Source organism: Callorhinchus milii, unplaced genomic scaffold, assembly GCF_018977255.1.
Source record: "Callorhinchus milii isolate IMCB2004 unplaced genomic scaffold, IMCB_Cmil_1.0 Scaffold2, whole genome shotgun sequence".
In the NCBI taxonomy this organism is placed as follows: Eukaryota; Metazoa; Chordata; class Chondrichthyes; order Chimaeriformes; family Callorhinchidae; genus Callorhinchus; species Callorhinchus milii.
This window is the reverse complement of record NW_024704743.1, coordinates 2,692,886-2,707,310: the sequence shown is the minus strand read 5'-3', so window position 1 is coordinate 2,707,310 and position 14,425 is coordinate 2,692,886. Positions and strand designations below refer to the sequence as shown.

Here is a 14,425-nt window from a genome sequence, read left to right as displayed (position 1 = left end):
CCCCACCCCCCCCCCCCCCCCCCCCCCATTGCTTCCTCTATTGTGACTGAAGCTGGAGATGTACAATGTGTTGGGGGGGAAGAGACATCACCTGCTCTCAGGGGAGACAATGATAAGACACGACTGTCAGTATTTTATAGGCGATTTAGCTTTAGACCTCAGGCCATGTCCAACAGCAAATACAGGTTTATTATATATATTTCTATATATTTTATATAGCCCTCACTGGAGTAATCCTCTCTATTGGATCCCCCCCCCCAAAAAAAAATTTCTGTTTAAAAAGAAATTGATTTCGTCGGGGTTGAAAACAATGAATAAATGTATGAAAAGAAAGAGGTAAAATGTGTCTATGAGATCCTTCAACTCAGTAATCTAGTTAAACTAGGGTTTGACTCTTAACGCAGTTGGGGGCTATTTTACCATGATTCGCTCAACCCCCACTCATTCACACACTCCCTCACACACACACACACATTCCCGTCGTGAAGGTAATACAGAAACATGGAGAAATATTATTGTGGAAGGTGAAACAGAATAAAAGGGCTTCAAATCTCTCTGTATTTCACAATTTCACACTTCCAGTTGCTCTATGTTTACAAGAAGGTGCATATAACTCTGTGAAATCATTTTTGTTTTACAACCAAAAAACAGTTGTCTTGTATTTATAAAGGGGAAAAAAATATTCCAAAACGCCTTCAGGTTGGAAATCAGCTCTGGGTGTGTCTGCCCTGGCGGTGGGGGGGTCCAGACAGCTTTTTTTCCTTTCTTTTGCCCATCGTATAATAGGGAGGTCCACATTTAAATAAACTCAAGAGTCTCAGGCCTGAGGTCTGTGTATTTTTGGAGAGCTGGTAAATGTGACAAATCAGGTCTGAACTTAAAATTGGATTGAAGGATTCCCCCCCCCCCCACTCCAAAAAAATAAAATAAATGTTTGACAAAATCTTTACGTTTTAAGGCCGTGGTCTTAAGGCTATGACCCTTGGAAATTTGGGGCCTCGGGTTTCGGGAGTGAGGTGAACAGATCTCTTGGCTTTGCAAGATTTTAAGACTTATTTTTTGAGGAATTATCTTCCTAATGCTGAGTGCCTTTCATGTCAGAAAGACATCTCCAAGCACTAAAAGGCTGAACTGAGAGAGCGACGAGAATCAATAGCTTGAAAAGATAAGGCGCTGTTTCATGGCTTCATTCGATGTTGTATTTTGGAGGCAGATATTCTCCGCCTACAAAATACAGTCACTACACTTTACCGTGTGGTTGGAGACGTCCTGAACCTAAGGCGTGAAATCCAAATGCAAACGATTATTTTTTGTTATCAATGAAATCAAAAAAATGCCTTTTTGTTTTTTAAAACAGTTTCAACAAATAGAATACAAATTAACGTTCACGGGGGGGACAGGGGGACATGAGGGGAGAGGGGACGCGGGGGAGGGGGAGAGCGAGGGGGCGAGGGGAGAGGCAGGTGGGGGCGAGGGTAACCGGGGGAGAGAGGAAGGGGAGAGTGTGAGATAAATGGAAACATGGGGAAGGTTCTCATCCCCACTTGAGAGCCTTTGTGTCCGTCTTGTCGTGTGTTTTCCTGAACACGGCCGAGAGCAGAGGTTTTCAGTCACAGGAAGCAGAGTTCACACACAGGCAATTTTAAAGCAATTCTGCCAGGATTTGACTGCTCTTTAACTACCGCGTGTGTGTGAGTGTGTGTCTGTGTGTGTGTCTGTGTGTGTGTGTAGAGGGGGGTAAACGTGGCATCCTGAGTGGTCTGAAGGTCTGAAGGGGAGAGGGCTAGTTAGGTACAAGTCCTGCAGATGAGTCCAGCTGTAATTGCTTGACGGCTCTTGAAATGGGGCAAAGTGGGAACAGCCCGGGTCGGGGGTAGCGGCTGCTGTTCGTGCATCATTTACAAACAAGTCTGCCGCGTTTTGCCCACAAAATATATGGTCAATTCACTTTACAGTATATTCTGTGAAGTGTTTTGAGACGTCTCGAAGACACACACACACACACACACAAAGACGCACAAACAGGCAGACAGACATATACACAGATACAGACACAGACACACATACGCACAGATACAGACAGACACAGACACACATGGACAAAACATCCTTCAAATTTCTTTCCAGCTCTGTTTTTTACCCCGAAGTTACAATGTCCCTTCTCTCTCTCACTCTCTCTCGCTCTCTGTCTCTCTCTCTCTCTCTCTCTGTGTCTCTCTCTCCCCTACAGAAGAGCAAGCTGCAGGCGTCCCCACACCAGGCAGACGAGCAGGAATCCACCAAGTTTATTGTCTTAACCATCATCTCAATCCTGTGCATCATTGGGGTCCTGGTGGCATCAGGCATCGTCTACTGTGTGAGGCACAGCCCCCACCACAGCCTGAAACACAAGCTGAGCTCACTGGGAGCTGAGCCCAACACCAGCTCAGATGCCACTACAGCCTATCAGGTACAGTGACCTCCTCACTGGGATTACTTTATACAGGAGGGAGAGGACGTTTATAACCTGCACCAGAGAATAAACAACATGGAATGGGGGGGAGGGGGAGAGGGTACGATATCAAATTGCTAATAATAATCGTCCTTACGTGGTGTCCTGTAGCTCTCAGTGGTTAGAGCACTCGCCTCGCAAGCGAGAGACCTGAGTTTGATTCCCACCTACACGTGGAGATGCTAATTATTTCTCAAGGTGCTGCTGATTATTATTGCTCAGAGGCACCAGAATTGCGAATGGAAGTGCAATAACGAGTCCAAAAAAGGTCTCAGCTTTTTTTTTGTGGTTGTGCTCACTCTCTTTCACTCTCTCTCTGTTTCTGTCACTCTCTCTGTCTCTTTCTCCCTCTCTGTCTCTCTCTGTCTCTCTCACTCTCCCCCCTCTCTCTGATTCTGTCTTCCTCTCCCTCGCTCTGTCGCTCTCACACTCTCTCTTTCTCTATTATTTATTTATTATTTTTGTTTATTTTTAAATCAATAAATGGAGAGGATTCTACGTGAAGACTGATTCCAAGAAATTCCACATCGTCTGACATATTGAGGCCACGTTCTTAAGGCTAACGAGATAAAACCATGATTCGCACATCATAAATTTTACTTTTACGACTTCTGAGGTCCCTCAAGACTATCTTTACTGCTGTAGTTTCAGATACCTGACCCCATCGCCCCCTCGCCCACCCACCACCCACCCACCCACCCACCCACAGCCCCCCCAATCTCGGGCTCGCAGCCAGTCGTGTGAATCCCTTTCAGACGTCCTCCCGATGTTATATAAATGTAAATGTAGTTGAGACGAGACAGATGCTTTACTGTGGTTTGTGCAGCCGCACACACACTCCTGTGGAAGCTGGGATTATCCTGACCAGCATTGTTGTCTTATGACAGTGTTAATGATTTGTCCTAGTAATTAACCGTCTTTTTCTTTTCACCACCGGTACAATTGTTGACGTTTCTGTCGACGACCTTTTTGCTATTCCTCCTGAGGGTCTGGCGGTTAAGTCCATATTGATTTTATAATGAGCTGAAGTTGAGTTAATAAGGAAGCAGGGCTTATATTTACAGGGTGAATGACAGCTACAGGGGAAAGGAAACGGCTGGCTGGGCTGGGAGAAGTGTAGAGGCCTGAGACATCGGCGTTTAAAAAGGAGTGACATTGAAGGGGACTTGATTCATAACAGTGATAATCCTTGTGCCTATCATGTCGGGGGGAATGTCTCAAACCCCTTTACGGCGTTATAATAATAATATTATAATATAACAATAATAATATAATAATGATATAACAATAATATAATACAATAATGTAATAATAATAATCCTTGTGTTTGATATAGAGCCTTTTCACATTCTTGAGAATATACTGCTAAGTGTAGTGACTATATATTTTGTGGGCAAAACACGGCAGACAATTGCGCACAGCAACGTCCCACAAACATTCGTGGATTAAGTGACCAAATTATTGTTTTTTTAAGGGATTATTGACCCCAGAAAAACGATCCGCCAATTGACTAACAGACTACTTCTGCTGTTAAATAGAGGTGTGTGGTGTAAGGAAACTTGCCCAATGTTTCACCCTGCCCAGGAATCAAACCCAGGTCTCTAGCTTGCCAGGCGAGGGCTCTAACCACTGAGCTGTAGGATTCCTGTAAGCTCGGACACCGGAAGAAACTAACTACCTTCGAAATGTTTCATCGGGATCTTTAACGTCCACCTGAACAGCCAGGAGTGACCTCAGTTCAATGTATCATCCAAAGGACGGTGCCTCCCCTCGCTGTATTGTTGGAGATGCCGTCCTTCACATCAGATATTAAACTGAGGCCCGTCTGCTTGATAAAAATCAACTTCAACAGGCAGACAGGTCGCTTTCAAATCCCTTCATGCCCTGGCACCTCCCTTCCTCTCCGACCTGCTTACCCCCCAATTCCATACTCGCTGCCTCTGCTCAACTGGCTCCAGCCTCCTGATTGTCCCTCACATCCTCCGTTCCACCATTGTTGTCTGCACTTTCAGCCTCTACGCCCGAAACTCTGGAACTCTCTCCCTCTATCCCTCCATTTTTTTCCCCTCCTTCCCCATCTTCAGGTCAAGCCTTAAGACCTTCCTCTTTGACCAGTGCCGACAGTCACCTCCCCCTCCTCCCGGCTCAGCATCGTGCTCCGCCACTGTCAAGCGCTTTGGGACGCTGCCCTGTGTGAGGGGGCGCTGTGTAACTGCAAGTATTGCTGTTAAAGATCTCGTTGCACTATTCCAAAAGAGAAGGGGCTTCTCCCTTCTTTACCAACCAGGTTCATACTCACTGCTGCGTAAACCCATGGAAATCTCATTTTGGTTTGGATAACCTTAAACATGGTGATGGATTTCCACCTGGTTGAACCTCAAAAATACGGCGTGAGGAAACTTGCCTAAGGTTTCATCCCGCCTGGGAATCCAACCCAGCTTATGAGGCGAGTTCTCTAACCACTGAGCTACAGGACTCCACAATCAGTGAATGTGTTGTAATCTGTCTGTTGTTAAACGGTGGCTTAAAGTTCGATGTTTGAGTTGTTCAGGGCTGTTGGTGTTGCTGTTGTTGGTGTTGCTGTTGGTGTTGTTGTTGCTGTTGGTTTTGTTGTTGCTGTTGGTTTTGTTGTTGGTGGTGGTGTTGCTGTTGGTGTTGCTGTTGGTGTTGCTGTTGGTGTTGGTGTTGCTGTTGGTGTTGGTGTTACTGTTGGTGTTACTGTTGGTGTTGCTGTTGGTGCTGTTGGTGTTGCTGTTGGTGTTTTTGTTGCTGCTGTTGGTGTTGCTGTTGGTGTTGCTGTTGCTGTTGGTGTTGCTGTTGGTGTTGGAGCTGCGGGCAGGGCTGGCTCTGACCACTGCCGTCCTGACAAGGACCCTGATTGATCTCTGTCCTGTTTGTGCTCCAGGAGTTGTGCCGCCAGAGAATGTCCGTCAAGTCCTCGGAGCGACCGGAGCCGGTGCACGGAGCCTCTCGTGTCAGCAGCGTCTCCTCACAGTTCAGTGACGGGCCCCAGCCCAGCCCCTCCACACGCAGCAGCACATCCTCCTGGTGTGAGGAGCCCGTCCAGTCCAACATGGACATCTCCACCGGCCACATGATCCTGGTAATGACCCTCTATCTCCCTTACACTTACTGCATGTTTCACCCACAAAACACACAGTCACTACACTTTATAGTGTATCCTGTGAAGCTCTTTGAGACGTTTCGACACCCTGATAAGGCGCTGTATCGAATAAGATTATTATTATTGGCGCCCACCGAAACACCAAAAGAAACGGTGAGTGTGAATAATAATAATAATCCTTGCATTTGATATAGTTCCTTATCACGTTGTTGGGACGTCTCAAATTGTTTCAAAGGATATACCGTACAGTGGATTGACTGTGTATTTTCTGGGTGATTTTATTATTAATATAATAATAATAATAATAAGTTGTATTATTAGTTTGTCCAGAGTCTTGGAATGACCAGGGTTCACCCATTGCTCCTAAAGTACCTGCGCCTGATCATTTTGGGGGTTTTCTTGCACCGTGAAGATTATTTGGCCGCAGTTATTTGTTAACAATCTGACAAAAAATCGAAGTGACATTTTTTAATAAAAAGAATAATAAAAAAATGTCAGTGAGCTCATCTCAGGCGAAATTAATGTCATTTTTCATTCCATTCGTCATAGTTTTTCTAAAAAAAGCACTGCGTTGAGGAATGAAACAGCCATTTACATTTAATGACTATTGTGTATCATTGTTTGACAATTTGTGGCAAAGAAAGGAGAGGGGGTGGTTTATTGGTTAGAGCACTCGCCTCGCAAACAAGAGGATCCAGGTTTGATTCCCGAGCAGGGAGAGACCTTAGGCAAGTTATCCTTACTCCACACGCCTCTGTTTACCTCGCAGTAACCAGGAACCTGATTGTTAGTCAATTGGCAGATAACTTTCCGAGGGTAATAATCCCTAAAAAAAAATGGGTCACCCAATCCATGTTTGTGGGACACTACTGCGCTCAATTGGCTGCTGTGTTTCACCCCAAAAAATACACAGTCACTACATTTTTCAATATATCCTGTGAAGCGCTTTGAGACATCTGAACGATGTGATAAGGCAATGTATCAAATACAAGGATTGTTTATTATTATAATAATGGTCAAAAACTAATAATCCTTGCATTTAGTATGATGCCTGTCACGTCGGGAGGACATCTCAAACAGTTTCACAGGATTTACTGTAAAGTGTGGTGACTGCGTGTTTTGCAAGCGAACACGGCCACCAATTTTGCTTACAGCGACGTCAAACAAACAGCCATGAAAAGAACAACCAATTTTCGTTTTATCTGGGGGGACTGTTGGCCAAGACACTGGGAGGCACTCCCTTTATTTTTCGAATTGTGCCAAAAGAGATCTTTTAATGTCCACCAGAACAGGCGGGACCTCGGTTTTAAACAACGACATTTCCGACAAGGCAACACACCCCTACTAGCCTAGAGTTCTAAGTCGTGACTTGGGGCTGGAAATCACTCAATATCTGACTGGAGGTGTGAGTGCTACCAAATGAGCCGGCCTGACACCAGAACAAGGGGCGGTAGCCTCAAGCCCAGGAGAGGGAAGATGAGCAGACAGTTCAGAAGTAATTATTTTACACAGAGAGCGGTGAATATGTGCAATTAGCCTCTCTGAGGAGGAGCTGGAAGCAGATTGTGTTGACGAATTCAAGAGGGAATTAGAGAGCTATTTGGCAAGGAATTCAATTGAGAAAAATGAGACGGAGAGAGGAGAAATGTCGCATTATTTTGGGGGGGACTGTTTGTCAGACATTGCTGTGCACAAATTGGCTGCCACGTTCATCCTACAAAGTACTCGGTGATTTACTTTTCAGTAAATCCTGTGAAGCACTTTGAGACCATTCCAGAACCTCATCAGGCACTCTGTCAAACACAAGGATATTATTATTACAATAATGTAGGTGGGAATTTATTGCAGACATTCGTACATGGAATTTACTTATAATTCAGAACAAGATGGGTTTATCAATGTGAGTTGGAAGCACATGAGGAGAGGCCAGTGTTGAGGAGGCTCAGCTTACATCACAAAGTGGGAAGCTGGTCTGTAATCACAATGCGATTCCCCCATTCATGCCTTGGTTCCTTAATTCATTTTTTCATTGGTTGGTTCATGCATTAACCCCTCTTGAGAGATTACTATCTATTTTTTGTTCAGCCGAGTGTCTGACACACACGGAAACCCATCACCATGCTTAAAGATATCCAAACCACGCTGAAGGTTCCATGCATCCCACCTTTATATGGATATTCCAGAGATGTTTGTTGGAATGCAATGCTCATTCTCTCTCTCTCTCTCTCTCTCTCTCTCTCTTCCTAGAGGGACACATCCTGTTTACCTAATTGGAAAGTATTAGAGCCAAGGCTTGGGGTCCGCAGAGTTTGTGTTAGGGTAACTGCTGGAGTCTCACCAGCTAAAACCATATAACTTTCCATCGATGGCGCTGTCTGGCAAGCTTTCCTGCTGCTTGTTCAGCTTGGACCACCCTCCCATTAGGGCTTTGGCTGCAGGGTTAACAGGAAATGAGTGGAAGGATTCCCTGCCCCCAGTGACTGGTCGGCTCTTCAAAGAACTGCTGATGAGCCAGGCTGGGCAGGGGGTACATTGGCAGTGCCCTGGGGTACCGCCTGGCTCAGAAACCGGACTAGAGACCATCACAGAGGGTTGGCATACATGTCACCTTGGAGCCAGTTTAGCTCCAAGGAGACCCCCACTTACCTCCCCCAAGAAGGCTAGTCCTCAATTCCAACAATGAGTGGGCAACGAGAAAAGAGAAAGGAACATTTAGAGTGGGGGGTTAGGGGTGGTGGGCACGGGAGCGGAGGGGGTAAGGGCGGGGTGGGGGGGAGGGGCAGGCGGTGATGGGGTTGGGGGTGTCTCAGCTAGAATCCACTATCTGTAAGTTACAGTTTGCAAACAATAACCAGGCAGAAGACTGTACTTGTGAGTCTGGACCTCGAGTGAATTCATGAAGCGGTGGTGCTGTTGTCAAAGGCAGTGCCTTCGTTAGTCAGACCACCCAAACGCTAATTTATATCTACTCCGTCACACATTAGCCATTCCTGATCAATTTGATTTGGCTTCTCATGAAAATGGAGCACCGTTGGCGTTACTAATTGTGTCGCTGGCACCGACCGAGAGCCTCTCTGTGGTGCTAGCACTGTCTGGCCCCTGACGTAGCTGGCATTTTAACTGTATCTGTCCTGGCCGCCAAATAAAATCGGTCACTCATTCCAAGACTGTCTGTGGGCTGCTGCCATGCAGAACTGGCTTCCACGTTTAGCCCACAAAACACACAGTCACTGCGCTCTACATTATATTCTGTGAAGCGTTTTGAGACATCTCAGTGAGGTGATAAGGCACTAAAATTAAATGCAAGGATTATTATTATTATTATTGAAATGAAGCGAGGTTTAACACCAGGTTTCCTAACTGCAGGGAAACTGCTTAGTAATAATCCTGGCATCTGAGATGTGTAGCCTTCCCACATTTCAAAGCGTTTCACACGATCTGTTAATATTTGTGCTCATTAATTCAGCAAATATAGCAGCTGAAGCTGTGCCTGGTTGCTGGATTCGGAAGAGGGCAGAATATTTACAAAGATTTTACAGTGAATTTACAGCGTGGAAACAGGCCACTCGTCCAACCAGCCTGTTTATACTCCACTTGAGTCTCGCACAATCTACCTGAGCCACCAAGGCACGTCACATCTAACAACGCCCGGTTCCTCAGCACCACACTGGGGTTTGAGCCCACACTGGGAGTTCAGGACCTACTCTGGGGATTGAACCCACTTCCCTACTGACCCAGAGCCAAGAGTCGGAGCACTTGACAGCACTCTCATTGCTGAGTTGGCAGGTTATGGGTTCATAACCTCCGCTTATGAAGCCCTTTGAGACGTCCCAATGATGTGGATAAGACGCTATATCAAATGCAAGGATTATTATGATTATTGTTATTATTAATAATATTATTATTATGGCAGCTGTTAGTCTCGGAGAGACCTGGTTAAATGTTTCTCTGTATGTTCCAGTCTTACATGGAGGATCATTTGAAGAACAAAAATCGTCTGGTGAAGGAATGGGAGGCACTGGACGCATATCAAGCGGAGCCCAACAACAGCAGCGTGGCTGAGAGGGAGGACAACACACACAAGAATAGGTCTCACCAGGTCCTGCCGTGTAAGTGTCTCTCTCGGTGAGATTGTAGCCTCTAAATGACAATATATTCAGAATATTTCCTAATGTGCAGCTGTCAGCCTGGATCAGTTGGTCGAGCTCTTGCCCCTGAGTTAAGCTTCCAGCTTGAAGGTTGCTATATAAATGCTCCTTTTTATTGTTGAATCCAAGCTTCCAGGAGAAAGAACAGCAACAACAAATTTATATTGATATGACAGGAAAACGTCCAAAGGCGCTGGAAGGTCAAGGGTCTCAGGGTCTGAGGGGGCGAGAGGGTGGGAGTGGGGGGGGGGGTAGGTAAAGAAAAGAGGGATAAAGTGAATAAAGGTAGGAAGTTTGTGCTGGGAAACTGATGTCTTCAAATGCTTCCTTCCCACAGATGATAACTCCAGAGTCACATTGAAAGCAGAGTCAAGTCTTTCAAACTCAGATTACGTCAATGCCAGCCCCATTGTAAGTACCTTCTCGGGTGTTTGTGTTTGTGACTGGACCCTTCACTGTATGCCTGGGGTCAGTCTGGAGCACTTGACAGCACTCTCATTGCTGAGTTGGCAGGTTATGGGTTCCCAGCCCATATTAAGACTTTTTTGGGGGTTAGCCGGGTATGGGACGCGTGTGAAAACCATCACCATGTTTAGGAATATCCAAACCAAGCTGAAAATTTGGCATATGCCATTCACACATATTGGAATGGAATCACTTTCTCTGAGAGGGAAACATCCTGCTTAACAAATTCTGGAGAGTATGAAGCACTGGTTGGCATGCTTCCTGCTGCTTGTCCAGCTAGGACCACAATTCCCGTTAGTTAGGGCTTTGGCTGCAGGGTTACAGGAGCCGAGTGAGAGGATTCTTTGCCACCCCCCCCCAGTGACTGGTCTAACCTTCCAGGTCCTGCCGATGAGCCAGGCTGCACTGTGCTGTCAATAGTCTTGTCATCATGGAGTACTGTGGACCTACCTGGCTCAGCAACCAGACTGCTGACACCTTTGTCTTTAGTAGTTCATCGGCTCATTCTTGGATCTAATTTTCACTTAAATATAAACCTCTCAAAGCGCTTCACATGATATACTGTAAAGTGTAGTGACTGTATATTCTGTGGGTGAAACGCGGCAGCCAATTGCGCACAACAGCGTCCCACAAACAGTCATGGATTGAGCGAGTGACTACGTGTTGGCCAGGACACCAGGAGAGAGAGAGAGAGAGAAACCCCCTTCTTTTTTCGCAGCGGGATCTTTAACACCCACCTGAACATGCAGACGGGACCTCGGTTTAACGTCTCATCTAAAGGTATCTCCAACAATGTGACCCCCACACCCCAGGCACTGCGCTGGAGCATCGGATAATGTGGGGCTCGAACCCACAACCTGCTGACGAGCTTCAGCTTTGCAGCAATTGCCAAAGACAAAAAGTACGTTTGCAGAACTTCAGGGATGATGTGCTGCCAGATTGCCGTTGTCGCTGTGCCAGGCTGCTGCCAACTTGGCCTGAAACCACGTGGTGTAACTGTCGATCCAAGACACCTTTTGTGTATAAGCAGCCAGTGGATTGTGTTGGTCTAAGTGGCATCTGGCTGCTGCTTGTCCACACAGAGGGACTCCAGGTATCTACAGTGACTCCCAACAGCATTGCTGAACCTTTGGATATTGCACCGTGACTGACCACTCACTGAGCACCTACATTTGATATCGCAGATTCACTTCGGGAGGACATTTCAAAGCATTTCGGAGGATTTTACTGTGAAGTGTAGTGACTGTGTATTTTGTAGGCAACCATGGCAGTCAATTTGCGCACAACAGTGACCCCAAAACAGCCGTGAGGTGAATGACCCATTTTATCTGGGGGCATTGAGACCAGAATAAACTCCAGTCTCTTTTCAAAGGGATCTTTAACATCCACTTGAATAGGCAGACGAAACTGGACCTCGATTTAACTCCATCCACAAGATGCCCCTCTCCCCCGATATTGCAGTGCACCCCTAGCACAGCACTGGAGTGGCCAGCCTAGACTGTGAGCACAATGTCGAACATGGGGCTTGAACCCACAATCTTCTGACTCAAGCGACAGAGAGAGAGAGTGCGACCACTGAGCCAGGCTGACAAACAGTACAGACACACGCAGCCCATTTGTCCCCATTGTGTCTGGGTTGGTGCCAACTCCCCCACCGGAGAGGAGAGGATCGAAATGTTGGGATTGTTCTCCCTGGAGCAGAGAAGGTTAAACAGCGATTACGAGGCATTATATTTATACTGAGCTTCGAGTCAGTAACAAGAGGACTATAAACAGAGGATTATCACCAGGAAAAAGAAGGGGGATTTAGGAAGAATATAATTTTGCACACAGGCGCAGGTTGGCAGGAGCCAAAGCTTGGGGAGTCAGTCCGCAGTGTGGTTTGGGTGCGCTGCTGGAATGTAACCAGCTAAATCAGCACAGCTTGTGACGACAACTATTGCTTGGCAAGCTTGCTGCTGCCTGTCCAGCTGGGACCACCCAGCATCACCCGACCCAGAAGCATTTTGGCTTCCAGTGTTAACGGGAGCTCAGGGGGGAGAACTGATAAAGCGCTACATCAAATGCAAGAGTTATTGCTATTATTATTATGATTATCACAACACTTTTCATGTCAGGAGGATGTCTCAAAGCACTTGACATTGCTGGTCGGGTACCCGTCCTGGGGTGGGGGCCGAGGTGGGTGGGGGTAGGGGGCAGGTGACCAAAAGTCGGAGGGACAGAGTTCCAGAGAGAAGGGGTAGAATGGCTCTCAATGGTGGGGCAGTTATGAGCAAAGCTACATGAAGCAGCTACTGAGTGAAGGTTCGGTGTGGTTGAAAGACGTCACAAGGTAGGGTTTTCACCCGATGTTAAGTCCTTTTATGTTTTTTTAACAATTTGAACAGATACAGGAGGTGACAATCGAGAGAAAGATTATTATTTCCTGGTTTTTGTTTAAAAGCAAAAATGGAAAAAAAAATGCGCTGTTTATTCAGCCAGAAGCGAGTGAGGGAAAGAAAGGCTTTAATTATAACACGAGACAGGCTAACAGCAAGGGACACAGTTGCGATAATTGCATCTGTCACATTTCTGCTGGCTCATTATTGCAGCGCAGCGAATCCAAGCAGCAATGAATGATATGCCGTGTGCTTTGCTGAATAGTCAGGTCATCAGTGAAAATGCTGGGATCTGCAGTCTCTCACTGGGGGGAGGGGGAAGAGAGAGCGAGACAGAGAGAGAGAGTGACAGCAAGGGAATGTCAAGTGCTATAAAGGCTTGTCCTGCTTTTCCAGCCCCTGGCATGGCTTGTAGGGCAATATTAACATGCTGCAGTCTGTTTTTAAGTAGAAATTGTTCTTGCGAGTGTAGGTAGCCGGCGAGTAAAGCATTAATAAGCTTTACATTTGATATCGCGCCTTTCACGTCAGGTGAACATCTCAGAGCAGGTCACAGGATACACTGTGAGGTGTAGTGACTGTGTATTTTGCAGGCTAATGCCTGATGTTGCAACCAAAGAGAAGAGAAAAGCTATCTGCCACTGTGTCAAATCCAGGAATCGGATTGGATTGCAACTCAAATAATTTCAACAACAACTTGTATTTATGTAGCGCTCTCGGCCCCGCGCTCCACTGTCCAGCTCTGAGGCGCTGTGAAAATGCAAGTTTTTGTTCTTTATATACAACTTGCGTTTGTCCCCCAAAATAACACAGTCACTCCACTTTCACAATATAACCTGTGAAGCGCTTTGAGACCTCTCAGCGACGTGATAAGGCTCTGTAACAAATGCAAAGGTTATTATTACTTTATTATTTAGCACCTTTGGGCAGGACAGTATCTCGGAGTGAGGGGCATCTCACCCGTGTCCTGGCCAACAAATTGACATCAGTCGGTTGGTCGGTCGGCCAGTCAGTGTGCTGTGAAGGGTGTGTGTGAAACGTGTGTGTGTGTGAAACATGTATGAAACTTGCGAGTGTGAAATGTGAAACGTGGTGTCTATCCAGCAGTGTTAAACAGGCTGCCTAACCAGGAAGTGACAGTATCTGCAGCTGTGTCTCAGTCGCTTGTTAATCCGAAAAGCCTCGCTAATGAAATGCAATTTTACGCCACATTTATTTCATTTTCTACACAATTTGACTCATTAATCCAATCGTCTCTGCTAATCCGGCAGCGTTTGCCAAGCTTTCAGAGCAAAGCCTACAACAGGAGACATACGTTATGTCTGTGACTTAACCCATCAAGAAAACAAACTGGTTGCCTTTCTCAGTGTCCTTAAACAGGGAACGTGACAGCAGTTTCCTCCGTTTCTCGCTTGTTCTGATGATCGGCTGAACAGGAGATCTGTGGAGTCCCTGTAGCTCAGTGGTCAGAGCTCTCACCTCGCAAGCGAGAGGACCGGGGTTCGATTCCCGGGCAGGTCAGGGCGAAACATTGGGCCAGTTTCCTCACTCCACACACACACACACACACGCCTCTGTTTACCAGCAGTCAGTAGGAACCCAGTTGTTAGTCGATCGGTGGATCTCTTTTCCGGGGGTAATAATTTATTTAAAAAAAATTGGTCACTTAATCCACGGCTGTTTGTGGGGACGCTGCTGTGCGCAATTGGCTGCCGCGTTTCACCCACAAAATACACAGTCAATTCACTTTACAGTGTATTCTCTGAAGCGCTTTGAGACGTCTAGAAGATGTGATAGGGCACTGTATCAAATGCAAGGA

The 14,425-nt window shown here is 46.4% G+C and overlaps 1 protein-coding gene across 1 annotated transcript in view; it reads left to right on the top strand.

Moving 5' to 3' along the window:
• The window catches only part of ptprn2 (protein tyrosine phosphatase receptor type N2), a 168,644-nt gene that overhangs the window by 140,022 nt on the left and 14,197 nt on the right, over positions 1–14,425 (top strand). Inside the window, 4 exon segments of the mRNA XM_042332553.1 lie at positions 2,231–2,449; positions 5,397–5,594; positions 9,577–9,724; positions 10,101–10,174. Of these exon segments, the coding sequence (XP_042188487.1) occupies positions 2,231–2,449; positions 5,397–5,594; positions 9,577–9,724; positions 10,101–10,174 (639 nt within the window).